Below are 27873 nucleotides of genomic sequence, written 5' to 3'. Positions count from 1 at the left end.
AAAAGTTTTCTTTTCTTGTCATTAAAGGGCTATTGTGTTTACATGATAAACAAAATAATACATGGTTACTTGTAGACATGAAATTTCTCTTCTCGTATTCAAACCGAGATCTCACTCGTGAGCTATCGAGTTAAACACTCGAAGAGACATTCCAGATCTACGCGCGCCCATGAATTATTCTTTGAATACTGGCAGTAATTATGAACAAGTTGCATTGAAAAATGTGCAAATCCAACTTCAAATCAGGACTAAGATAATTAAAGAGATACAACCGTTAGAGAAAAATCAAATTATATGTAATAGAAAAACCACAAATGGTTTCCTTTAAAAGTACAATTATACTTCAAACAAAATCACAAACGGACGCCTGGAAAGATTCTTTCAATAACACTTAATTACTTCCATAACATTATCGACACACGACTTTAGTATAGTTGTTAAATAACCACACAATTTCCATGCCTTTATAGGGAGCTTTAGGTCGTTTAAAGTACGTTACTCAGTCTTTCTACGACCTTTCTTTGTTTGATAATTTCTGTCTGGCATTAAGTTGAGGCTGTCTATGGCTTGATTTCGGAAAATACACTGTTTAATATTTTACCTACGCGGTAGTATTTGGAGTAAAATCATTGTTTTGGAACCTATTTTAAAGTTTCTTTGACTTTCTGATGCTTTACATGTTCCACGTTGGATAATATGTTTATTTCTTCGGCCATGTAGATTCATCGACCACGCAGTGTCTTTTTTCGAAGGATTCTATCAAGTCCTTCCACATGGAGTGATGTTTAAGTAAGTTCTTGTTACCTTAGAGCAACAAAAATAAAAAAAGCTGACGTGAAAATCAGAAAATCAGAAAGCAGACCTGTTTTTAAGTTATTTCACTTAAGATTTCATTCATCTTTACCGGGAAGAGAGGATCCACAAAATTTGGAAAAAATATAGAAATTGCAAATCTCTTGCAAATGATCGTCCCTAATTCAATTTTTATTAATAGACTTTTTTTTTTTCAATTCCAACTATATACCTGCTCTATTTTTCATTTGCTTAGAAGCTTAAGCAGTTCACATAATGAAAGAACACAATGAAAGACTGCCGGTAGGTGAGTAATCAGATACATAATAATGGTAAGATATCAACACAAACATTTCGTGGAGAAAGACAAAATAAATAATGTTGTTATTTTTTTTCTTTCTTACCGATAATGCAAAGCCCTTTGCAAGCTCTTGTTAGCCCTACGTTCATAAGATGCTCGTCTGCTAAAAATCCCAGATGTTCACGGACCCAATACATTGATGGCTCTGCGTCGAGATCATCATCACTCAGTGAACGTACCAGAGATAATATGACGTAATCCCATTCAGTTCCTGAAAAAGGATCGAATTTGAGATTGATCTTTTATGTATGTGGAGTGTCCATTACATTGTTTCTCTCTTATATCTAGTATCTATGAAATTATTCGTATTGGCTTAACAAAAACAATGAATAATCAAGATAAAAAAAATCCACCGAAACCATCAACAAGTACGACAGAAACAGACACAAAAACGTGTGCAGGGTTCTCATTAGGTGCCGACCGCCGTCCAAATAAAGAGCTACCCCAATTTCTGAGCCGCCCTCTCTTCATTAAATCCTGTGGGTAGGTTGTGAACGATAAGGTGTAATAAAAATTAAAACAAGTCACTGCCACAAAACTTTTCATGAAGAGATAGCTTTCCTGAAAGCCATTTTCGCATTCCAAAAGAAAAACAAATGCATTTAAATATACTGTCTGGTTGAGCACTCTTCAAATCTTTACCTGGCACATAATAACTTAACCAAGCAACTGACATATTGATTTGTACATACTTCCAAAAGAATGCATAAAATAGAGGATATTTTTAGAAAAATTTGTATCCCCAAGCGGCCATGTAGTGTTCTGTTTGTTTTATAGATACTGATGAAATTCCTCCATAATTTCAAAAGAACCGGCCGCGCGCCTGAGCGAGAAGCTCTCTTGTAATTGGCTAATCATGTAAGTAACCATGGCGACACCAATATCCTCATGCTTGGAAGATAAAAATAGTATCTTCACTGCGCGCGATGAAGATATGATTTTTTAATAAAAGGAAAAATCCTGGTATTTTATCAGTATCTATATAATAAATAGCATTTCAGAGCCTCTACATATGTGACCCGTCTACTCCTAGCAGCTAGCCATCGACTCCCTGACTTTTAAAGAATCCTGCCCTATACAAAAGACTTTTTCCATGGCACATGATATAAGCATTATTCTGGGTGATAAACAGATAACATTATTATACATTTAACTCATTATCTCTTTTCTGATTGGCCGAAAGCGTAAAGTGAATTTTCGAAATCAGAACCTGGGACGTCATCTAGCCGCAGATTATACAATAATCTTGTCAAGAATACTCAAGGTTACAGGTAATCATGTCATGTATATATGACCATGACCATGATGCATGATTTCTATGTGTAATCATGTCAAGTTCGCGCGCTTTGTGTTGCTTGCCGTCAGTGAAGAAGCAAGAACATGACTTTCAGGTTTGCTTCGTTGACCGAGCAGTTTCCGATAACTGTTAGGGTCACATAAAACAGAAGATGTATAACGATAGACGACGATGGTAAAAGAGACAAAAGTGGCTTTACCTTGACTCTTTGCGATAGTTGTAACGCAGATATCTTTGCACTGTGATGTTTCAGCCAGCGCTTTTCTTATTCTGGCCTGCTGTTCTTTGTAAGGTGATAGAATAGCGATTTTTGACGAGGACACCCCTCTATTCTTGATAAGGCATTTCGCCACGTGCACCTGATAGAAAAGGTATATTCATAAGAGCTAACGTCGGATGTCATCAACAACTAAGAAATTCAAGTTATTCAAGGTCACTGCTTGGTTAACACGAGTTTAAGAGCAACGTTGTGATTTATAGGAATAAGGCTAACTCTAGGTACATATCTAGCTCTTTATTAGATGATTCCATGATGATATCACTCCATATTTTTCTCCGAAACATCTATGAATTGTTCTCTTTAATCTCTCATGAAGATTTTCTTATGGTCGAAATATTATAAGCTTGCCGTTTTGCGTGGATTAAAAGCCACTCCATGTTTCCCCAAGAAACACCTTTTGTGCTTAACTTGGACTTAATCTCTCTCTCGGCAGAGACTGAACTATACTTACTGCTTTTCTGACTTCTTTGACGTTGGCTTTGGACTGCTCATTGCTGAGTGCTGTCTTAATGGCAGTAATCTCTTCCTCCCCAACAACATGACAAAATGCCATGGGAACGTTTGCAACAGGCCAGAAAGATTGCAGAGCGGTACCCTTTTCCTTCACTAATGAATCCGTTTCCAGCTGGTTATTATAAAAGTACTCTGAGGGAAATTTGCATATTTCTTCGTGCTGTAAATATGATACAAAGTCGTAAGTATAAAGCAGCCATATTTCAATTTGCCAATCACTACCTTTGTTCTGACATTTCTTAAAATTTGTTATTATATAAATTCCTTTTTAGATAGAATATGAAATTAATTTCCAATTATAATACTAATAATAGTTAAAAAGTAATACTAATGATAATGGTGATGACAATTATGGTCATTAAAAAGTAATAATTAACAAGGACCTTTAAAGAAAAAATTCTGCAGAAAGAAAGATTGCATGACCACACAAAAATCTCTCATTGACCGTTTAGAAATCTGAGTAGGAATAATGAAAAGAAAATGGATTACAGTCGGCTTGATTTCATGAATCTGATCTTCTGGACTTTCATCACAGTAGCAGAAGGGATGCAGGAAATCTACAGAGCGTTGACTCATATGGTTATTATGACAAAAGTGGTGCTTGAGAGTAGATATCAACGGAGGAAAATTTGATGAAAAAGAATCTAAAACCGATTCACGACCGGCAACTCTGTGGAGTGCTGCTATCAGTACTCGCTGATAAAAAGTGAAAAAACAATTTGAGCACAGATAAGTGTTTGAGGTACAGTGACCTTGAAGCGCCAAATTATACGAAAAGAACAATTACCGAATGGAAACTTTGGCAGCTTAAGAATTCTCTAGTGCAGATTTAGTATATAGTTAGGAAGTTACCTTTCGCATTCTCATTACATGATACAACCCCTCGTAATTTGACCTTCTCTTCTAAACCTATGTGTCTCAGGATTCATGATTACACAGAAAATCAAGCCAATCTTTGAAATATTCGCGGTACACCATAACAAAGCACTGCGGAACGTTCACGTTTGGAATAAGTAACCGTAACATGTAGAACTGAAAACACAAATGATTACAATTTACCATTCTATATTGAAGCTGTAGCATCTTGGCTTGGCCAGAAAGCCTTTCAAACATTGAAACTCGAAGGCCTAGATTTTGTGCCTTTTTGTCATGAATGACGGGCTGTAATTGTTTGTGATCACCAATCAAAACCACTTGCTGCGGTGCTAAGAACGCGATTGGCAAGAGTGACTCCAGTTCCATGCACATACCACATTCATCCACAATACACTGCTTGATATTGTCTTTGCATGATTTCATTAAACTAGACTTGACGGAAACTGCGCAGGTGCACAGGATAACCTGCACACCTGTCGACTGAAATGCCCATGTCTCGGCCTGTTCAATAAGCTGAGCGGTAAAAACGATAAAACAAACAAAATCGCATGAGTAACAATAAATACATAATTCTAGCATACGAAAACAGCAAAATTGTTAAGTTTGAAAAACATGTTTCGATACCGTCATGTTATCTTCAGTTGCAAATGGTCATTGTACAATTTGAATCACTCAAACCTTACATAAATGTTATGTATTTACTAGGTAAGATTACACTATACAGATACGTAAACAATTGATCAAAATACAACGGCAGTACAGAAGTACAGAAGGGGAAAAGTGGTATTATGAAATATCCCAGAATAAACAAAGCAATACCAACAAAAAAGTGGAAAAAAAGTAATTAAAATGAAAATAAATAACAAAAGTAATACTAATGATAAGAAACCTACTAAAAAGAAAGAGAAAATTCTAAATGTTTTAACCTGTCTGCTTAGAGTTGGATTCTCTTATTTACTATACATGGCCATGTTTATCTTTCTTTAAAAAACTGAGGCAGAAGAATCCAAATCGTGAAAAATTCTGCGGAGGGTGTGTTTGGACAAGCCTAACAGTGTTTGTTACTCCGCTTTTTCTCCGATCGTAAGATACATAGAGATTACTTCATGGAAAATGCGCGCGTACGATTTTTATTCACGAGTTGTGTAGTATCAGAAAACGAACGAGTGAGCGCAGCGAACGAGTGAGTTTTCTGATACGTATCAACGAGTGAATGAAAATCGTACAAAGCATTCTCCATGCTGTAATGTGTTTATTTCATAGGTGCTGAGATTTTTTCGTGTTGTCTTTGGTAGACAAATAGCACAAATGGGGCGATGAAAAGCGTAAAAAGTAGTTTAAAAATTTCTCAACAACAAGTTAATAAAAGTGCATGAAGTTCATAACACTTAAGCTTACCTGTGTTCATCAGATATCAACAAATGTCGTCCGAAGCTGGCCATTAAACTTCGAAGCGAAGTCGGCTCGTACTCGTTGCCATCTTTAGTGCGTACAGAGATAATAAATTCGCTAATGAATTCATTCAACTCAGCCGCTGGAATATCTTCAATTTTCCTGTCTTCGTCCTTTGTTTTCAAAAATCTTTCAAGCAATCTTACATCTCTTTCAGTTTTTTGAGCGGTATTTTTGTTTTCTGTTCTAAAATGAATTCTTCAACTGAGTAAACAGAAGCGAACCTTCCCTCGGCCATTTTTCAAAGCGCACGGGTTTTGTGCAACGGCTCTCGCATGACGTTCTCTTCAGTACGTTCATTCATCATTAGTGAAATTTCGTCGTTCGCGTTGCTGATTGGACGAACGATAATTTTTCACGGTAAAATTTTGTCGTTCGTACTCCTGATTGGCTACATTTAGAATCAGTACGAATTTTATCCACTACGATTTTTGTGGGTAAATCTCAGTACCTATGAAATAAATAATTATACGAAGCTCTACAAAATCAAATGATTATTTATACTGACGTACAACTTAAGCTTATAAATGGACCTTGGAGCGTCCGGTGACAATAGAATTTGTAATGCTTAATGCGATTACATCAAGAAAAGATCACCATACGCGACTTTGCACCACTTCTATTTCGCAACAATATTACTTACCTCACGGTAGCTGTCTACGTGTTTATCTTCGGTCCTTAAACCTTTCTTCTTATCTTGTACAAATTTTTTTTCATATTCCTTAAGCTCATAAGCGAACGGACACGCATCTGCACGAATGACGTGGTGTAGCGCCACTTCTTTCAATTTTTCATCCAATTCTTGAGCTTCATCATCGTTGTTGGAACTTCTCAGAGGTTTAGGTTTGTTAGGAAGTGGAAACTCAGCCTGCTCCTTTAAATCGCTATAGACTCGAAGAATTTTGAGTCCACGAATTTTTAGCATAATTTCTTGATAGGAGGAAAGATGACATAGTATATAGATTTATAAATAAATGAGATGAAATAAAATAAAACGAATAAATTAAAATGAAATTAAACAAAATATCAAATATGTCAGTGACTGTTTTTTGGCGAGTTAAAAATTGCGATTTGTTGTTTTTAATTGTCCTTATTGAGTCGATTTTCTTTCATCGTCAAGGGAGCAGATATTAAGTATTCCCAAAAGTAATAAATGGGAACATGAATAATAGAGTTTCATCACAACAATATAGATACCCACGATACCACCAAAACCGAAAAGGATGGGAAGTTGCAAAAGCAGTATGCATTTTGATGCCATTTGACAGTACTTCAATCAAAATTTCATTTAATGTTTGGTATCTTTGAATTTATTCAAATTCTATCACATGACCAGAATTTAGTTCTCGGCTAACGTTTGGACTGGATAACCCTCTTCTAAGCTTTGGAAACGGATGATGGTCTTGTGCTACGGGCAGTGAACACCTTGGTTTCATTGGTATCAACTCCGCAAAGTTTAAGGGTGTCTTTGGTCCAACTCGAAACTGTTTTTCTTGAGACATGTTTCTGTGACTTAACATAACTAATAAGGAATTTGTTTCATCATTTCATTTGTTTCGTTACTGTCTGCTTTGCAACATGTTACTTACCTGCCACCACATCAATGGACTTATTAGAGGGACCGCAGTAAATGACTTGTGATGATGGTGAAATAGTTGTCTTGTTTTGATACGCGAACCAGTAGGCTATATGAGCGCCGGTCATTGTCTTGCCAGTACCTGGAATTTAGAGGAAATTTGTCGAATGAGGGGATTCGACTCCAACAAACAGACAATCAAACACTCTAACTTGTATATGGCATTGAAGTGGATGTTGTTCAGAATTCAAATTCGACTTAGGGAGGTTGACAATATAGCACGTACCTGGAGGGCCCTGGATGAGGGAAAATGGTTTCTCAAGTGCGTCTTTCACGGCGTTGTTCTGATACTTATTCAAGGGCTCTAATCGACATGTGGGATCCCTTTCCGAAATTGAAAAGCGAAAGAAAGGCGGCAGCTCGAAATCCCCTAAAATGAGAAGACAGATTCATTTTGAATGTGTTTATTATGATCGATGCTATAATATTTGTTGATTATGAAATTAAAAAGAACATCAATAACAACAAAGGAAAATTTAAAAAACGGTCTGGAAATGGATTTGTAACTCACACCGATAGTATCACGTTCAACCTAATTTTGCCAGACTGAGTGGTGAGCTTGTTCAACGTGGTGAACTAGAAATTATAAGAGCTCATTCTTTACGAGATATCCTTATATCATACCGGGCTAAGAGTTTTGAGTGTATAAATGAAAACTCGTCCTCTCAAATAGCAACCAAGTTGATAAGTTGATTATCTGGTGTTATGAGATTAATCCAGATCATCTGGACGGTAAAGAATATGCTAACCTTTTGGCTTCAATCCGCTCTTCTCCTTAACTGAGGTGTTCGTAATGTCAGATAAAAAATTATTTCAATTGTAAATCGAAAACGTGGAGCTAATTAGAAGGTTAATAAAGATATGAAGTCGTACCTTTCAATATAGCGATTACACAATTCATTTGTGTATTGTAAGTATCAGCTTAGACTTTTAATTCTAGTTATCTATGTTCTTCTTACCCTGACTAGGCTCATGCCCCAAGCATATCGCCTCGACTAATTTGGGAGCATTTTTAAGCCCCCGACGTAGGACCGCAGACATTCGTCTAGTGAAAAGAAAGTCAACAAAGTCGTAAGTCGAGCACTAAAGAACCAAAACCGAAAAATGACGGAGTAGCAAGTACGAAATTCATGAATGCTTAATTTTTCTCGAGCTTCTTTAATAATTATGTCCCAAAAGTTTTCTTCAAATAGGCTATCTGCCTTTTTTTATTAGGTAGAGTTGTCAGTAATTGCAGACGATCAAGATTAGGGCTCTTTACGATCGCCAAGTTAAGGATACGTTAGACCGCGGTTGTCCTTCGCGAGAAAAATTGTTAACGCGCAATCTGTATGGGTAACAACATGATTTTGAGCGCAATTTGGTGTTGATAAGCAAGATTGAATTTCTTAAAGACAGTGAAATTGCACGAACCCATAGGACAAGTGCAATTTGCAGTCTTTGAAAAATTAGCAAGTGCTTCTTTATACCAAACTGCACGAGAAAGTATGTTGTTACTTGCCATAGTTTATATGAAAAACGCATCACTGAAAGCAGCGCACGCTGAAAGCAGCGCACGCTATTTGTAATTTGCACTCGTATTACAACTCTGCACACAGGCAATCAGACGCGCATAATTTTTTTCACGTATGTTATTAGAAGCATAACCGCTAGTAACAATATAACAATGGATAGGTTATGAAATGCATTATCTGTTCCGTTTTATACTGACATAATTCTAAATCGACTGAGATGCGACATTTATAAATAGACGATGTTTAAGTGAATTAATTAGGTATCAAATCTGACTGCTCGGTTAAACTTCCGCACAATTTCAATCCTGAGGGGTTGATTTTCGGTAAAATTAAGCTGTCGAGTTTGCTAATCAAAATTTTACATATGCGTATTACGTCGAAGACCATTGCGGGCGATCCATTTCAAAAAAAGGGAATTCCCCCACATGGTCAATTAGGTTAGTATTTTGGCAGTAAAATTTAAATGCCATCCATAAAGTTTACATAACTGACCTCATGATTCGTTCAAAGAAGGCATATTTGCCTCATAACGAAGTAGGTTTTTGCCAACATTTCACGTCTTTGAGTGACCACTTGTCAAGTTATGTCAACACTCCGAGAGCCATACGTGTATATCATAAGATGAAATGTTATAATTGGCTATTCACACTAAAAAGGGCGAAATAATTCAATCCGATAATACGCTTTTGTAAGAATTTGCGTGCGTATTTTACAAAGCTTTTTCTCGCAAACTATAATTGCAATAGTAATGCGTAGCTTGACATGAAAAAAAAAATCAGTAAAATTGGCCCGCCAAGGTCTGGTGTATCCGTAAAATATTTGTCAAGACGTTTCGGTTACTTTGACTTTTATCACTTATCAACATAAAACACCCCACTCTTCCCTTCTTCCCTTCATTATCCTTCAAGATTAGACGCTCATCGTGTTCCAAGACTTCTTTGGCGCTGGCTGTGGCCAAATTACTCGATGACATGGTCGTTCCCTTATAATGACAAAGGGACGATGATGATCAGGGAGGAGATTGGTTGGGAATATCAGCACTTCTGGTGATTATCAGAGAACTAGCTCTACAAGTCGTATGATAAAAGATCACATTCTGGACATAATTATTTGCATTGTGTAATTAACAACACCCATTTCATTACCTGTGGATAGGAGGTCGATGAATAATTGTCAACGTACTCAGGCGTTGAATGTCTCCAATCAACAGCTCTTTGGGAAATTCCGATGCTGACTGACAGAGATTTATCCTCACTGACACTATTTTCGATTCCTCATTCAATTTAGCTTCTCCAACAATACAGTGTCCCACCCAAATACTTGACCTAGAACTACCACTCGAGTTGCTCTCTAGGGATGGGGTGCCTTTTAACTGCTTCATGGCTAGTTGTCCTTCCATCTTTATGGGGATAAAAATAATCGCCGTCAGGTTCGAACACAACAATCAAATTCCATTTCATATTTCGGCAGATGTTGTGGGTACAGTGTCAGCTAAATGATTTAAATGCTTTAACTATATCGCTAATTTCATGCAAGTATATTACTTATGGCCTGCAAGCAGACCACCATTATAAGCGCCTTGGCAGGAACCTTCCTGCGCCAATTGTAGGGCTTTGAGATAAGCGAGCCAGCGAAGGGTCTGTTCATATCAGTAACCGTCTTCCAACTTGTTTTACAACTTTACTGTTTCTTGACAAAATGTTCAACAGCCTCATGGCCTTTGGTAATGCCAGTTTCAGAGATTTCTTATTCATGATAAAATTCAATCGTTTGGTTACTCGTTTGGAAGTGTCTTTGCAAAGAGTGAGATCATTTAAAGATTTTCTTTTCGCATTTTTAGATGTAAATTTTGGATTTCCCGGCTTTCCAGAACAAAAACCGCCGTTTTTACCGTTTTCATGGAACGGTCCCGTGTCAAAATCCCACTAAGCAAGAAACAGTCAGAACAGAAATCAGATTTTCTTCGACTAAATTGGCATATGGTGATTGCCGAATATTTATTAAGTGTGCTTTGGATGGTTTGTAATTGACCAATAGAGGCGTTATGCGGATTAGGTAGTTGCAGCCATTATGAAATAAATGTGTCATGGAATTCTACACGTTCCTGTTTTGTAAGGTTGACGCTTATACATCTTTCCCTCTTTTTTTTGTAAATAAAAAGACAAATCACGTGCAACTTTTGACCGCCATAATCGCTTTGAAAACGGTGTTGAACGAAGAAATCTACATAGCTGGACCTTGATATGTGAAACGAATCACAAAGATATCGTTTACTGGAAAAGAGACTAGCAAGAATGTTTCTGATACAACTATTCAAGTGATTTTGAGTTCCAGCTCACGACAAGTGCATACGCTATGCTCAGGCTGTTCGAATGTTTTTCTATGATTATTGACACGTGTGAAGTAGACGATCAAGAAAGACTTTCTTTTGGTTATGTTGTATTAAATTGCTCACTGCAAGTGTACGAAGAGCAAATTAGCCTTGAAAACCTCGAAGCACTAGGAATTGAAATTCATCCAAAAACACTTAAATGTCGTTGTTTCTAAATAATCTTTAAAGTAAGGTTTCGTTCCACTGAAAGTTTCAAATCCAATATTTTCGCTTTTATCATTGGAAACTGGTATTTCAAAACAATTTCTTTCCCTTGCTTCGCAGATGCGTTCGCTTCCCGCCGGTAAAAAAAAATAATCGGCTTGGTGACAACTGGCGCAATTATTTTCCACAAAAGGTCACACCTCGGCACAGACGCTGATAGTTGAAACTGAAAGAACTAATCAAAAGGTTCAAACTGTCCCTTACAAAGCTGAGAATACCGTAAAAGTATATATGCAAGCTACGTGATATTACTTTATTGCTGAAAATAAATGACGATGTACTTACCTCTGATTTGTTCCCCTCACTTGCTACGAAGATTGATTTAGCCATGTAAATCTTTTCCGGTACCCTGACACAAACGAAATCCCCTTCATAGATATTGATATGACGACTTTTGTAATACACGCTTTGAAGGCTGAAAAAGCCTTCTTGGTTTCCACTGCTATTTATCTTCCACCTGACATCCAAATTGTGTATGGTTAATTCATCGTTCTCGTTCACAGCCACTGTTGCAGCCTCCAAATCAAGAACGGGTTCCCAGGCTGCGATGTAATCAACTAAAGTCGAGTACTTCCCAGAGATTTGATGGCATGGTGCGGTAGTGAAACATTCCCTTGGATATTTGCGGTGCTCGACGCAAATATGGACGCTAGGGGTAATCTTGAAGAGTTGAATTTCTGGGTGGAATACCCCGTGTGTCATATGGGCAGAGAGCTGAATACTTACAGTATCAAATGTGTTTAGAGATATCTGTTTCTCGTGGGTATACTCCATATTTGATCCAACCTTTCCGTCATTGTGAAGGTTATTCTGTTCTCGGGGTCTGGTAAGCTGATCCAACTCTCTAATTAGCGAGGTGACGAGTTCAAAATTTTCTTCTTGAAGTGCTTTCAAAAGCTTTTGCCACCTTTCTCCTGGCAAGTAAAAGACTTCTCGTTCTGGTAATTCCTGAGATAAAAGGATGGCAACCTTTTCTCTTTCACGATCAAGTTTCTCCACGATGTTTCCCTCCGGAGCGATGTATAGTCTCAGCTTCCAAGTAAGTACAACTTCCTCAGAATCACCACGCTTAGCATCAAATGGTTGCAAAGTGCTCAGTTCAATTTCTCTCTGTCTTTGCGCGACCTGATCGTATTCTTGTTTTGTAATTTCCAGCCTTATTTTCCTGTGATCTTCGATTGTCGAAACGACTGCTGTTATCTCGTGGCTTTTTTCCCTGAGCATTGCTGCCAGGTGGACTTGTTTACATGCCTTTTTGAAGTGTTTGGAATTCGCATTAGCGAACGTGGAACGACGACACATCTCAGCAACTCGTTCCGTCAAGGGTGCTTCTGTGCGACGGTCCTCAGATATCAAATTCAAGACGAGTCTGTGTACCACTATGTCAATGTATCGTCGAATAGGTGACGTGAAGTGCGTATAGGGGTCCATTTTCCGAAAGAAGTGGCCAAGCTTCTCCTTCTCTTCATCTGGATCTCCCTCGCAGGCGTATCGAGCCTTCTGTTGAATACGCTCAAATTTCCTTTTTGCGATGGCCAACTGAGAGTGATACTTCTCACTGAAAGTCAGCTGGCGAAGCTTGACTTTGTCCAGTGTTTCAGCAGCACTAAAAAGATCAAACCAAACGGACTTTTGCACCTTGAATTTGGGAAATTCTGAAATTTCCTCATCTCTTGTCATTTTCTGCAGTTCCTCATCGGAATAAACAGCGTGTGGAAACAAAGAAAACTTTATGAATTTACCGAATTTTTTTAGCCAGCTACTTAATCTGTGCTTTTTGGGGGGAAGCTGGGTCCGCAAGGGTGTTATCATTTTATCTCGTGAATAGAGGAATTTAGCTATTTCTTTATTGGCAGCAATCATCATTTCCTCCACAAGCTCGTGTGCTTCATAATCTCCTGGCTCGTCTTTGCTTGACCAATGATCAAAGGCTGCCTCTCGAAGTCTCCACTTCCTCATTTTTTGTGCGAGGTCACTAAGCTGTCGGACCTTATCCACAGTCTCCTTTGCCAAGTTCATGGATGAGCAATCTTGACCATTAATAACTTTTTGAGCTTGAGAGTAAGTGAGCTGACAAGTAGACTTGACAATTGTTTCTTTTATGTAAGAGTTTTCCACGTGACTCTCATCCTCTGACATGTTAAGAAAAATTGACAAACACAAACGGCTTTTATTATGAAGAAGGCTGCAATGGTTTTCACTCAACCCTCGTGGTAACATCGGAACATTTTCAGGGCCATGTACGGGGTAGTAGGAAGAGCAACGAGACAACGCCTCTTTATCCAAAGGGGTGTCAGGCTCCACAAAGTAACTCACGTCAGCGATGTGAACTCCGACACGATATAGTCCTGAGTCGTGAAGCTTTTCTACGGAAAGTGCATCATCTAGATCTTTGGAATTCTCAGGATCAATTGTAAACGCTCCATCAATTTTCAAACGTCTCCTTTCCTCTTCAGCTGGGATTAACCAAGATGGTGGAAACTTGCTTTTCACTTGTTCGTCACACTCTCCACTGAACAACTCGCTAATGCAATGCTCTGCAAACAGAATTTCCATGCTGTTCTTCAAGGTTGGCTGCTGCGGCAGTCTTCGGATTATTGTGCCCGATGGATAATTAGGACGTGCTTCCCATTTAAAAAATTGAACGAGAAACATGCACTCTTCTCCTAATAAATCTTTACTTTCCACTCCATCTTCACCTCTTGCTGAACTTCGTATGAAAATTTTCGGTACGCACTTATTGATTGGAATCATTACGTTTTTGTTCTCGGGATCGATCCTGCACACAAACTGTCGTTCTTTATGACTGATTATGGGGTGCATCACACCTATATTCAAGAGGTTATAGGTATAATTAGCAACAATTCGCATCAGTAAGTTAAAATTTCTACTGACAAACAAGCTCTTCAGAGGTTTTGAGCAAGGCTGCAAGATCTTCCTGTTAAAGGGTCATTTGAGCGGCAAACATTTGAAGGTAGAAAACCCGCCCCCAATAACCTTCCTGTTATTCATTAGAATGGGGATTGATCCCTACATTACACAGCACATACATCTTGAGTTCTTAATCTTTTAGCAACATGCTACACCATCCGGCACAAATAAGACTTACTTACAAATAAGACTTACCTACAAATTTTCCTCGGGAACTGGAAAGATCATCACTTGAAGTAGACCGCTTATTTAGTACTTTAACGACAACTTGGTCCATGTCGAACGCTCCTCTGACTCGTCCACTGATTTTGATATCTGGGGTAATAGTGTCTGATACAACAGCAAATGACAGGTGACCTGCCTTGGAATCGAGTTGAAGTATGGCACGACAATACGTGGAAGTTTGTTCCCGTATCAATTCCCGCAGATGTTCCAAGTCAGGAAATTCATCTCGCGTGACGGATTTTGTCAGCCTTTTTCGTTGATCATACGGCTCTATTTCAAAGCCAACATATCTTGGGTGAATCTTCCGATATTTTTTTTTATATTTCCCTTTACGACTTTCATGTGAAGGTTCTTTGACTTGGGACTTACTTTGGGTTACTGATGAAGCTTCCTGGGGTGAGGGATATTCTCCTCTTTGTGAAAAGGGCTGACGTTTCCTTGCTTTGGTTTCCTCAATCCACTGCAAGAATTCCTCGATAATCTTATCTCCATTTCCGAAACGCTCCCTGAAAAAGTTCTTTAATAGTTCCAAAGTGCCCTGATCGATTTTGTTTTCTCCTCTGCCCGAATCGTCTACACCTTGGTTATCGCGATGCAACGAAAATACGTCTTGGTTCTCAAAGAAGCCACCATGCTGAACATTTTCATAAGATAAAACTTTCTCTTCTTTCTTTTCTCCTTCTTCTGGCCAAACTACCCCTGTATTTAAATGATTTTCCATGCGATCTCTTTCATTTCCTGATCCGTTCTCTATTGCTGGATCATCGAACCGATCCTTTACTGTTTCTTCGCCGTTGCACTTTTCTTTAGCCCCTGACACTTCTCGTTGTCTATATTCCTCATACACCTAAGTTTGGTAAAAACAGAATTGAGAGACCGCATTAACCAAAATCTAAACGAACACTCAAGCAGACAAAAACCCATAATAAAACAGGAACTTCTACTAGATTTTGAAGCAAATAACGTCTCAATTTACTGCGGTAGCAGATTTACATATTTGATATATTTTATATTATATATACACCCGTTCTCGAAACGAAATTTGATCGTAGTGTAGTCTCTCACTCGAAAACAGTGCGTACGCCTTGTTTTATAGACAGCGGCGAAGTTGTTCGAAGATACCTCAGACGTAGGGTACGGCTGCAGTGGATCTGAACTCGGTGGGGAGTTCAATGCTGGCGGTGGATGTCTTTGTTTATGTTACCCTCTGCGCGAAAGAGGAAGGATAACCATTAGAAATAACGGAGGGTTTTATTACGAGACGTTTGGCATCCCCTTAAATGCAATCGATAATACCGCGCTTTACTGATTGCGGGTGGGGAGAATCATACGTGAGGTATTGGCCACTGTGTGTCGGCCTCCTGTTTACGCTGGTGATTGGGCGTCCATCAGGTTCTTTTGTAACTGTGGTGTGAGGAAGGCGAGTTTTTTGTTGTTCTCCGTCTCCATGGTGAGGCGAGTGGAAGGATGTTGGTTGTTTAAATGCTTTAAGAAGCTTTCTACGCTTTCACGGGCCAATATGATAAAGATGTCATCTTGATGATGTTACTGCTTATTCTTCAAAACTCTCCACAAAGGATATTATCAAAAGTCTCGCCGGACGACACTAGCAGGATACTAGAACAGATTAAGAACAACAGACGAGTCTTCACCAAAGAAAGACAGCAGCAAAAGTTCGAGATACTTCTGCAGGAGAAACAGGCGGTTGTCTCATCAACAAACACACCGCATTCTGACAAAGCTAACTGACATGTTAATCCATATTCTAGGTCCCTTAGCGACTCCGAGACTGCCTTACTGAAGAAAGGACTAAACTTCGCCGTAATTCCTAACAGCATACCTGCTGCAGAGATTATTGTCAAGATTGAATCAGTGATCATACTACTCGACCCCGAACAAGCGGACACTATCAAAAGGACTGTTAACGGAATCCTCTAACCAGCAAAACCACCAGAGCCTAACATCACGAAGCAGGAAGCCCTTAAACTTGGCTGTTTACCCACTTTCTCCACTTTGCATCTACTATCAGTGGCCCTTACTTGAATCCTTTGCCACTGATGGTAGATACAAAGTGGGCTCATGATCAATTAAGCAGACCTGAAAGTGAATGATAATAATGACAATGATGCTGGTAATAATAGTAATAGTGAATATAATAATGACACTGACATTATTGGCTAGTCAGTTATCTTTTTCAAACGACTCATTTTCATTGCTTGTTACTTTCGCACCTCAGTCTCGACTAATGACCCTGCTTTCTTCAAAGAGCTGGATTCCTTCTTCCGTTCAATTTTACCATCCTTGTCGTTGGTTCTTCTGGATGCTGCGATCAATTTCCGTTGTTTAGGTATTGCACCTGATGCAACATCCGCTGCGGAGATCGAGCACATAAACATATTCAGCTTTGAAGCACATTGTCTGAGACTGTCGTGTCATGCAACTCGCGACGATACATGTCCAATTAATTGTAAGTCTAATACTGGTGAATACTTTAAATTAGACAGATTACTACTTCAGCCGAGTAGTTTTTAGTTTTTGAAAGGATACCAAATTGTAAGATATCTAGAGTGTTTGCATTGAAATGAGTTTTCTAATGATCATCAATTACGGGAAATAGTTATAGATATATAGTTCTCGATAGTTTTTACATTCATGGTACAACCTATGGCAGATAAATGATATTTAAGGGGAAAAAATTTAATAACAAAATTGAGCCTACCAGCCTGTTTATCGTTTTTCTCCGTCTTGGAGCATGTCGCTTCCATGGCTTGAGTGTAACAGAAAAATAGCGATTAAAAATCAGTATTTCAAAGAAATCCAATAAGATTATCAATAATTGTACACAGCTTGTAAATGAGTAGTGTGAAAGTAACGAAGGGAAGAAAAACTAAAAAGAAATCAGAATTATGCCTTTACTCCCAAAAACCAGTATACATATTTATATACCGTTCTCTGCACACTTCTTGAAGTACTGACAAGGAGAATTTGCTTAATAATCAAGGGCCTCTTTACTAAGTGATGATTTCCTTTATTCTTGCGACCTAAATGTTTGATTCAGGGATGAGACTGTCAGGAGAAATTAGATGCTAGTCACTCTTAATGATTGAAGGGTTCAACGTAAATTGAGCATATTGCACTTTAAAATGGATACGATATTCATACGGTAAAGCTTCTCCCTGCCCCATTCGAGCCAAAATCAACAGAAAGGTAACAAAACAAAAAGGTAACACAATTATTGGTATGTTTTTTCACACAACCTCTCGCTCTGATTTAGGCTCGATAATTTATGCAACTCGTTAGAGCACTGCACAAGTGTTAAATCCTTTTCAAAACTATCTCGCTTTGATAACTGTGCTTATCTGTTACTCTCAGTTCAATTGCAAAGAAAAACCAAAGTGCAGCCGTAAAAAATTTTGAATAGTCTTAAATCTTTGTGCCTGAACCAAAAATTTGCATGACTAATACCTGATACTACATCGCAAGTGGGAAGTACCCGTTGGCTAACTAACTTCTCATTATTCTGCAATGAAAAATTCATCTAAAGTAAGTTGCAAATTGGTCCCCATACCCTTTGCTTAACAAATAGAGAAGCCTTTACTGTGTTTTGCTGTAAAGCACGCAGGAAATGGCTCGAGCACGAATGAATGACAATCCACTCAACGGAACAGAGAAGATATCAGAGCCAGCTCTTGGTTGTTCACTCGAGCGGCAGCTGCTGTAATTTTTGAGGCTTGCTTCACAGCGATGATCGGAGATCGCTATGATGAGCTAGCCGTGATGGACCTCAGCATGATCGCAGTCGCTCTGAATTCGTCATGATTAGTATGGATTTCAACAGTTACAGTTTGGCTATATTTTTAATTGTTCCTGCTTTGTTCAGTTTTTTTGTTTTGAACACAAAACTATACATACTATACTAGTGTTAGGTGTGTTTGATTGTTATTACCGTACGTAAGTTTGCAATCTAACTGAGCCCGAAAACCTTCAAAACTCGGACTGTCCATTTTGTTTTCTCTTTGAGGATTCTCGTCTCTGCTCTAACCTTTTTTCAGTTCTTCTGTTGCTGCTTGTCGGCTCGCTTGTTCCGAAATTTCACATTCAATTAAGGAAAAAAGTTAGAGAGAAGTCCCGGAAAAGGTCGGAAATGGTACAATTTGGCAGAAGGCGTAAAAGCTTTAGCTCAGCTCTCTGTGCTGTGTATTCTGATAAAGCATGCTCGTTCAACCAATGACAACGCGTTGCATCCGAACTTTATCATAGAAGAAGATAAGTTCCGGGCATAGATGAAACAAAAGGAGATAAGACATGTTCATAACCATGCAATCATCAATTATAACCTGTAATGATGGTGAATGTGTTTCCTAACTCACCTCCTCTTTCTTCTGTTCTTTTTCCCGATCTTTCTCCATTTTAAGTTTTTGTTCCTCAACCATTTTCTCCACTTCCTATGGAAAATAATTTAATTGATCAATCAATAAATCTGCAAGTAACTATTTCAACCATTACTCTTAATTATTTTCTTTCAGCACCGTACATGCTTGAGAAAACTCTAGTAATTTGGATACATTTTTCACCTGAAAAGATGAGCACGTACCGCACACGGAGGTCTTACGCTCCATAAGAACAAAGATTGTGGTGTGGATCTAAACAAGAACTACTTACTTTCATTCGCCGGTATTCCTCCCTTTTTTTCTGCTTATTGCTCTTAACCTGCATAACAAAGGAATATGTCATTTATGAGACGTCCCCAATGAGCTAGAGCCCTCATTTGATAATGGGGGCTCCTCTTCCAAGGTACTTCTTAAATCTCGAAATTGTATGGGGCTGCATGAAACGTACCGATTTCTTTTCAGGAATATCCGGTTCAGGTGCTGACACTTTCATTTTCTGAAAAGACAATATAGCTAAAAGTGAGATGTCATAACTGATCATTATTCGACCTATGCATGATCACTAGGTGAAAACAAGTGACTTTTTTACTTTGTCGAGGAAGAGTTGTATTCGTGTATATTTTGAGATTCACAGTCAACGATCTGTGGAGTATTATTTATCTCAATTTTGATAGTTAGTATTAAGGTAAAGTGTTCGAAAAAACGGTAATTTTCTTTCTGCAGATAGAAAGGAAGCAGGAACAAATTGGCTACATAGAAGGAGGGTTTTACTGCGTAATTACTCACGACTGCAGACTTCTTCTTGACCTTGACCTTTCTTTTTCCACTCTGTTTCTGAGTTATTGTATCCATAGGGCCTGTTGTATCATCATCAATGGGGTTGTTTTCTAAGACTAACACAATAATTATGTTTTAGCAAACGCAGTTCCAAGGGGATTGATGTCTGTTTGTGAAACTACTCAAAGGTTGGGGGATTTATGACTGTTGGGAAACTACTGTAAGAAATCCTGGCGTATGTTTGGTAGAATTCTCATTTCATTTTTACTCTGCAAAGACCAACAATTCCAAAACTTTAAATCTGTGAAGTTAAACTCTTCATTTATAAAACACGTAGATGATATTACACTTTCTTCACGGTTTTCCTGTCATCGAATATAATCCCAAGCCTAATAGACACATATCAGGATCTTCATCGACACATGTAAAATTTTGAAAACATGAATATAACAGTGAAGGACTGCAAATACATATCATAGGGAAAAAAAAACTCCAATATACTAGTAAAGTCGCACACCTTCACTGCAGTTTCGCTTTGTTTCGAAGTTATCATTCTTGTTGATATGTAAAAAGAAGAAGAATAAACATTAAAAAAAACAAACGAACAAACAAAAAAAATGTTTGAAAATTTGAGGCATGGTACCTTAGAGTACTAGTTCAGCTGTATGGGATATCGGTCTTTTCAGTCAGAAAAAATATGTGCTTGAGTCAAACATATTTAATCCAATAAACATTTATATCTCCAGGTCCTGCTTAATCCAGATTACTATCGCTTAGAAAAAATAATTTATTTCCCCTAGAAAGAGAGCACGTGGTCGAGTGTACATGCTTAAATTTCATTTTCATAATTTTTAATAACATAAATTTGATAATGATCCAACATATTGGTCTTTTTTGTAATATTCGTTGCGAAACGACGGATAACGATTGCTAACGGTCGTTGAGATATTATGTATATCAATCTGAGAGAAGACCGTATTTTACAGATATTGTAAAGCTGATTTCACCGAGCTTTTCCCAAATCCGTTTAAACTCTTATGAAGTAGAGGTAATAGTAAGGGTTCTCCCAAGGCAGTGTCCGGAACCGTTGCTTAAGTGAAGGTCAAAACAGACAAAAAGCTAAGTCTTACTAATGCTGCTTCTACTTGTCCCTCATCGTTCTGGTTCCTGTACATGATTGATGATGGTGATAACAATGAACAAATAATCAAAACAAAACACAAATGTAAAGATAGGCAAATAGGCAGATATCAACTGACTGATTATCTAACTAACTGGGGACATGCAGTACAAACGGACTGACCGAATGTTTGACTGATTGAACGAACGATTGATTGACTAAATGGATAGACGATTAAATGAATGGATAGAAGGAAACAATGTAAACAAGAATTAATGGCTATTAGTAGAGTAAATAAATTGAATAAAAGAGTGAATGAATGAATGAATGGATGGATGAAAAGTAAATATACCGTTGAATAGACGCATGGATAGATAGATATAGATGGAAAGTAAAGCAACTTTGCTTAGCCAAAAAGTACGCCGAATTGCGCTTCAATTTGTTGTTCCCAAATGCTGCAAATTATTACGACTAAGACTTTAAGGGGAGTACAGATTTCTATTTGCACAATAAATGTGAAAGTCACCGAACATTTCACTTTCAGATTCTCTGTTACAAACTAGAAAAATTCAGGTAAACGTGTTAAATTCGACCTGCCAAACTATTTCAGTTTGGAAACTATTGCAGATTGAGAACTTTAATGGCTAGGAACTTTGAAGGTTTGACACTTCTGACAGCTTTTGTCTTGTTCAGCCAATAATATCATATCTAACTGATTGGCTTATTTTAGCGTGCTTTATGAGAGTATAAAGCATGCTAGTGACACTGTTGCTCGCTTTGGAGATGAAGTCTGTCTCAAGAAGTAGGTAGAAACACTTCTTTCGTACTCTAGCCGCTTCCTGTGCGCTTTACAACAGAACAGAGCACAGACAAGGCTTCTATATTTGTTAGGTAGAGTAAATTAAACCAAGCAGTTCAGGGTTAAAACAATAAAATGGTAAAGGAGGTAAAATTTTTCGTCTAGATTTTTGTTATAATTTGGTTTTGGCTTTAAAAACAGCTTGGTAAACCTGAGGAATCTGTCTCTATGTACGAGATCACATCGAATAATAGTGTCACTAAAAAAATTGGAAACACACGGTAAAAATTAACTTATTTTTCCAATATTCACGTGTCACTGCCAAAAACATAGGTTGCATCAATCTCTTTTTTCATCGATAGTTTTCACTGGAGGAGATTCAATGAAATTAAAAAGGAAGTGTTATTATTCAAAACTATGCAAATCTTTCCAGCTTTCATGATAGCAACTTCTCTCCTCTTATCCTTTTAGACATTTTCTCTTGAATAGAACACTTCGTCCTCAAGTAAACTCAGGGATTAATACACTCAGATTTCCATGAAATGGATGAAAAAATCTATTTCACAATTTGTAGGACCAATCAACAATCAACTCAGAATATGTTCACACCAAAAGCAACATATATCTTAGCTAAATTGGACATTTTTTGAACAAAATTCTTAATCATCAATTAAGACCTTCTATATTATACAGACTATGCCATCATTCACAGTCGTAATTTATATATATTATACAACCTCTGCAACTTAAATCTTGCAGTCCAGCAATCAATATGAAGAGTGTTCAATCAGTTGCTTAAGTTGGTTTTTCAAACTCTTTACAGTGGCTAATTTACCTCATCAACGCACTTTTTTCGGAAGCCGTTAAAAAGGTTGAGCCCGCGTAACCATATCGCGGAGATAGGGTGGTTACCAAGCGCTGCCCATCAACCAAGCTTCTCGATCCAGCTTCCCAACAAGACGGACTCGTAATACAGAAATTAAATGACTATTTGTAACAGCTCATACCTCCAGATAAGTCTCTCGCCCCCATAGTTATCTATTTTTTTGTTTTGAGTTTTCGTACGAATTGTTAATGTAAGTTATCGTGGCTATGAGATCGTTTTTCGTTTTCCCAAGGAATCGTTCATGCACATACTCCACTCAGGTGTAATATAGCAAAGCATAACAGACTACATCAGATATTTAGCTGTATATATCAAAGTTACTGGCAATAAACGTTTATTTCATAAAATGCCTCTGAGTCCCACTAATTTTCTGCGCGAATTATGCATGATTGAACGCGACGTGAAGTGAATGTAAACACTGCAAGGATGAGAAACACTGCAGATGTAAACACTGCAAGGATGAGAAAAAAGAAACTGAAACGTCTCATTTTACTCCTTTAATCTGCACACATGTTTCAATTTTACGTTCTGGGTTAAGCGAGCAGTAAATTGCTGCAAGCTCTTGATTACATAAACATAAAAGTGCGAAAATTAAAAAAAAAATTGGGATGGCTGTGTAGAATTTCGTTGAGTGTGACACTGTTTAAGTTGTTACATCACGGTCTGACTCGTTATCTAGTTTAGTTAGGAAAAAGTAATTCTTAATGAATTCTTTGACGAAGTAAGGGTTCCAAATCAATGAAAATTATGTTAGTGTCTTAAATTTAGAACTCAGAATTTGATCTTTTTCTAACTCAAGAGTTTTCACAATAAGTGTCATTAGTACACTGGACATGGTTTTCCAGGGTATTCCATGGTGAGGAGTTGTTATATATTTTGATGAAACCTACCCTGAGTTGTTGAATTACTTAAATCAATTTTACTTTTTTCGAATATATCAGCCTTTACATTAAACAGTCAGATAGTTTTGGTATGAATGTCTTTTGGTGTGACATGGTTGACTGTGAACCATGGTCACTAGCTAAATGTGAGCATGGTCAGAAACCATGGTCACCATCATTGTTAAACGTGGTTGACAATATTAGACACTGAAAAACCATGTTATCATGGTCAACCTGATGGTGGGGTTGTCAACATTTAAGAGAAAGGAAAACGAGTACTGAATTATTTATTGATGATTGATGCAACTAGCTTAAGAACCTATTGCAAATTCGATCAAAGCCAGTTGCTTTAAAACACTTTAACTTCCAAACGCCTGAGGGTTTAACTTCAGTAAATTTCAATAAAGTCTGATTTAAGTAAATTTCAGGCTGAACCAATGAATGAAAGAATGGGTATGGAGGGAAACAAGAAAGAACGAAGAAAAGGCAAAGAATAAAGTAACGAGGAAACAAAAAATCGAACAAACTGAGGTACAGATGTACGAACAAATGGATTATTGAACTCACCCCTCCCTCTCCTTCTCTGCCATAGCAGCACCTCAAGGACACCACCCAAACGTCTTTCAAATTTATCTATAACTAGCAAAGTAAAAAGATGCATATGATTGTTTGAAAATGAGGATTATGGAAATAGAGACGCTTTTTACCTGTTTTAATTCTGTTTTGATTAATTAAGTTTTTCCTACTTAGTTTTCACTCTAATTATTGAAAGAATGGTTAGCTAAAAAATGATACCATATTTGTTCTTTGAGGGGAGAATGATGCTGACCTCAAATTTTGGTCACTGATCTCAATGTTATTGCACTCGCACAAGCAAAGGCATATTTTAAAAGCATGAAGGTGAACACACATATTCTCATGCTCTCTAGAAAGCAAGATGAAAATGACTGACGTTGTGACTTATTTTTATCAATGTTTATTTAAAATCTATTGCCATGAAAGGCTTCGAAGGAGAGAAATTTCAAAACGTCCTATCTCTTTTACGAAGCTGGTTATGCCACGTCGTTAAAAGGCACAATCTAGCGGTCGCGGTCAATTTCATATTCTACAAGTCGATTTTTGCCTCGAAATATATTTTTTACGTAGTGGAAGGGTAATAACAGACCACTGCGATATCAAACCAGAGGGTCTAAGGTTGATATGCTTTCAGAATATTTTCTTGCGAAACGTCAACCTTCTCCGTTAATCTGAACTTACCTAGAACTCGTTGATAATACCTTGACCAATCGCTGTAAATAAAAGGAAAGACACTCTGAATTAGCGCTGCAAAATGGATAACAACCGTATTCCTTGACGATTCACGACGAAATGTCACTAGAGCATGACAAGAGATTCTTACAGTTGCATATTTTCCCCTCTCCGTAAATTTTTAAAGACATACGTCACTAAAATCCAATTCTAGGAAAAGCGGAAATGACACTTCACGGTAAATAGTTATTTGCTTTGTTGAACCGCTGACCGAGTAAGTAAGCGTGAGTTAAACAGGAATATCATTACATAGACGACGGACTTTTAAGATTTAAAATACGGAAACAAAACAAATGTGTTTGAGTATTTGTAAACAGGGGAGTTTGCTTTAATTTTCGTTCGTATGCAAAATAGGCAACTACCATTTTTCTCGGAGACACTTCACACTCATGCTTAGTATTAATTATTCAACTGATTTCCCAGAAAGATCGCGAAATACAGCAAGTATCCGGTGAAATACGATATTCATGGTATATTGCTACAGAAGATGTTCGACAAATATTGAGCTAAGGTGTCTTGAGGTCACACTCTTGGTCAGCTCATCTTTTATCAAAAAAAATTTAAATGTACGTGAACAAAGGAAGCAATAACGAAAAAAGGGAAGTCGTCAGGATACAGTTCTACTGACTGTAGGAAATAATTCAGTGCTGTTTGTCCAACAAAGCATTATGGGCACAAACAGAGGAAACAGAGTTCGTAAGCGAAAGCTACTTACTTTTATGTCGGTTGGTTTGCTACTAAATTAACATGTGTCTGAGAAATCAACATCTGTGAGGATTTAGAAAATAAAACCAGTTTCTCTCTGCTTTGTGTGAACTCATAAGTTCCTTAAACAAAACGAGATGGATAAGTCGGTGAAACAAAGAATCGTTTAGAAAACCTAAAACAGAACTACGTCGCTTTCTAACTTCCCCGTAATTTAAATAAAAAACATGACATCTTCATGTTCTTTTTTTTAAAGATTTCAGATTTAAAAATCTGATTTTCCGGTTCATTCATCGCGTATCTGCTTTTACACTTTCACTCCCAGACTATGACACCAAATAATTGTTTAACGTGCAATTTCCCCCTACAATATCAATATATTCTTCAGCCAACAGTTTTGGAGAATAAAGAAACTTATCAGCTGGACGGTGTCAAATTGACGCAACACTTCATTCTCTAAAATTATTTACTGTATATTTGTTATATTTGCAAAGGAGACTTAGTGAGATCATGAAAGTTAAAGTCCTAAAATTTAGTTCATCATTTTATTTTGCAGACTATGGTCAGTTTAAGTTAAGTTTTAAGCAACAAATCTTTTCCAAAATCTAAGACTATTTAGAGGTTAAATCCTCGGTCTTTGAATGTCCAGTGCAAAACATTTTAGTTTTGTAAAGCGGGAAAGACTGTTTCTAAATTTATTTTTTTTACTACTAACCTTTTACACAAGAAGCTTGTCTTGTTTGATATTCTATTCGTATGACTGATGAAACCAAAAGCAAGAAACCGAAATACGACTTCCCCTGCAAAACAAAGATAAATGCGAAAAGCTATTGTAAGAAAGACGTGAAACCTTCTGTAAAATAGAAGTAAAATGGCGGAATAAAAAATAGATAAACCGAAGAGGGACAAACGGTTACCAAGTATAAAGATTGAGCTCGATTTCTACGGAACAAAAAGAAAGGCCGTTGAGGAACCTGAAATCAATCGCTCATCATCTTCTCCATAAATTAAGCGGACAAGGTTAAATTATCAAACAGACTAGATTTCCCCGCCTTGAATTCATTTGAAATTTAGCAATACTGTGTGATTTATGTCATAACCTGCGTTACAACTGACACTGGAAAAAGTTAAGCTACTTAGGATGGCCAAGGAGACAACATTAGAAGAGCTGTGCCCAACGGAGATTTTACGAGAAGAATTTCTGCTCATTTGATGAACATATTCATGAAAAAAATTTCAATTTCGAATGGCCTTACTTCACCCATTGTTTACATTGGGAACACTAAAAACGGTTACCATCTTTCTGAATCTTAAAACTTGTTTTGCCGAAGACAACTGACTCCCCGCGTAAAACGTACTGTGTAAATCATGTTAGCATTTGTAAACTTCTCATGGCGGTTAGGACACAGATTGGGCATGTCTATTCGATAAAATTCACACAAGCGGTTTGATTGTTAACAACTGATGGAAAGGTATGAATGAAACGAATTTGACTCAACACGGTAGGAGTACCGATGTTAATGCGTCAGATAATTTTTATCCAAGGTATACAAAGAAAATTTTGAAAAAAGATGGAGTTTATTAAAAACGACGTCCTTCTATAGCAATTCATGCTGTGTAAGAATATTAATCAATATAATAATGGTCTATGTAACAGCAGCTCTGATTATAAAGGCGCTGAATATGAATTGGAAAACTGATGAGAGGTTGCATTAACACATTAGCACATCAACAATTAATATATGGTACTTACCTCGACTCTAACTCTGAACGCTTTATTGCTTTGTATAATGAAGCAACCAAATTTAGAATTAGAATCAGCAGCACGTGTCTATTTTGAAGGTTATAGACGTGTGGTGAATCTCAGCCCATCCCTGAGGGGCCGAAATTGAGTATACATTGTAAGACAAGTCGGGGAGAGGTTTGCGGGGAATCTGGCACTAATTATCAATACCAAAGCCCGGACAGACCTCTCGCTGGCTTATGTTCGTGAAGACCTCATACATTCACGCGGGCGAAGAAGCGCTCGTGACCAAATGCAAATAATGAGGTGTCCCATGCTAGCGTATCCTCGCTCGTAGCCTTTGTTCGCTCTCGTCACGCAACGGAAGGAGAGAGAACGTGTTGCGTGACGAGACCAAACGATGGCTCTGAAGGAGACAACAGTGAGTGTTGCACCAATGCAATTTATTTTTGCTTACAATTATTTAGACAACAAAGACAATAGACCGCAAAAGACTTGTGCCTGAGTTTATTTCGAATGAATTGAGAGGGCTTTTTTTCGCTCTCCATTAAACGATGTTTTCGTTGGAATCTTTTGAAAAGTAATTTTTTTCTTGTACAAGAATGCAAACGTCAATTATTTGGTGGCCCATCCTAACCCACAAAACGCTTGCATGCGTTGCATGCCTATTATTACACTTCGTGGCCAAGAGGAGAAGAATCTCGTTTTACTGCGTCGTTTTACGCAACGCTTAATGCGATTAACGATCTGTCAGCCTGCAGGCTTGTCCTATTTAGTGCTGCAGCGGAC

General features: G+C 37.7%; 1 protein-coding gene across 8 annotated transcripts; it reads right to left on the bottom strand.

Annotated features, from left to right (window-relative positions):
• On the bottom strand, window positions 1–26090 carry LOC131793230 (3'-5' exoribonuclease HELZ2-like). Of its 8 annotated transcripts, none has more exons than XM_066171429.1 (24): window positions 26056–26090; window positions 24585–24616; window positions 23895–23966; window positions 20772–20808; window positions 20159–20195; window positions 19651–19757; window positions 19313–19360; window positions 19136–19183; window positions 18844–18918; window positions 17939–17993; window positions 17193–17240; window positions 16705–16844; window positions 14444–15320; window positions 11603–14145; window positions 9867–10120; window positions 8167–8252; window positions 7434–7577; window positions 7161–7289; window positions 6215–6501; window positions 4303–4632; window positions 3182–3403; window positions 2650–2809; window positions 1197–1364; window positions 1–804 (listed from the first exon to the last, which is right to left on the bottom strand). In XM_066171429.1, the coding sequence occupies exons 3-24, from the start codon at window positions 23915–23917 to the stop codon at window positions 701–703; spliced, it is 5922 nt and encodes a 1973-aa protein (XP_066027526.1). In that variant the 5' UTR covers window positions 23918–23966; window positions 24585–24616; window positions 26056–26090; the 3' UTR covers window positions 1–700. The 8 variants fall into 8 exon arrangements, 6 of the variants coding, with proteins under 6 accessions (XP_066027526.1, XP_066027525.1, XP_066027527.1 ...); XM_066171428.1 differs by lacking the exon at window positions 26056–26090 and adding an exon at window positions 24727–24742; XM_066171430.1 differs by lacking the exons at window positions 4303–4632; window positions 26056–26090 and having other exon boundaries at window positions 24585–24690.
• Between the last annotated feature and the right edge of the window lie 1783 nt (window positions 26091–27873).

The sequence above is a fragment of the Pocillopora verrucosa genome, chromosome 8, assembly GCF_036669915.1.
Source record: "Pocillopora verrucosa isolate sample1 chromosome 8, ASM3666991v2, whole genome shotgun sequence".
Classification (NCBI taxonomy): Eukaryota; Metazoa; Cnidaria; class Anthozoa; order Scleractinia; family Pocilloporidae; genus Pocillopora; species Pocillopora verrucosa.
The sequence above is the reverse complement of the archived record's forward strand: the minus strand, read 5'-3'. Positions and strand labels throughout refer to the sequence as shown.

Bases quoted from the DNA above. Each gene is read 5' to 3' on its own strand.
- LOC131793230 (XM_066171429.1), bottom strand. From the start codon at position 23,917: ATGGCAGAGAAGGAGAGGGAGGG. The intron at 20,196-20,771 runs GTAAGACTTAGC...CATATCAACAAG, and splicing joins GACAAGTAGAAGCAGCATTA to AATGATAACTTCGAAACAAA. The intron at 10,121-11,602 runs GTAAGTACATCG...ATCCCCATAAAG, and splicing joins GTGAGGGGAACAAATCAGAG to ATGGAAGGACAACTAGCCAT.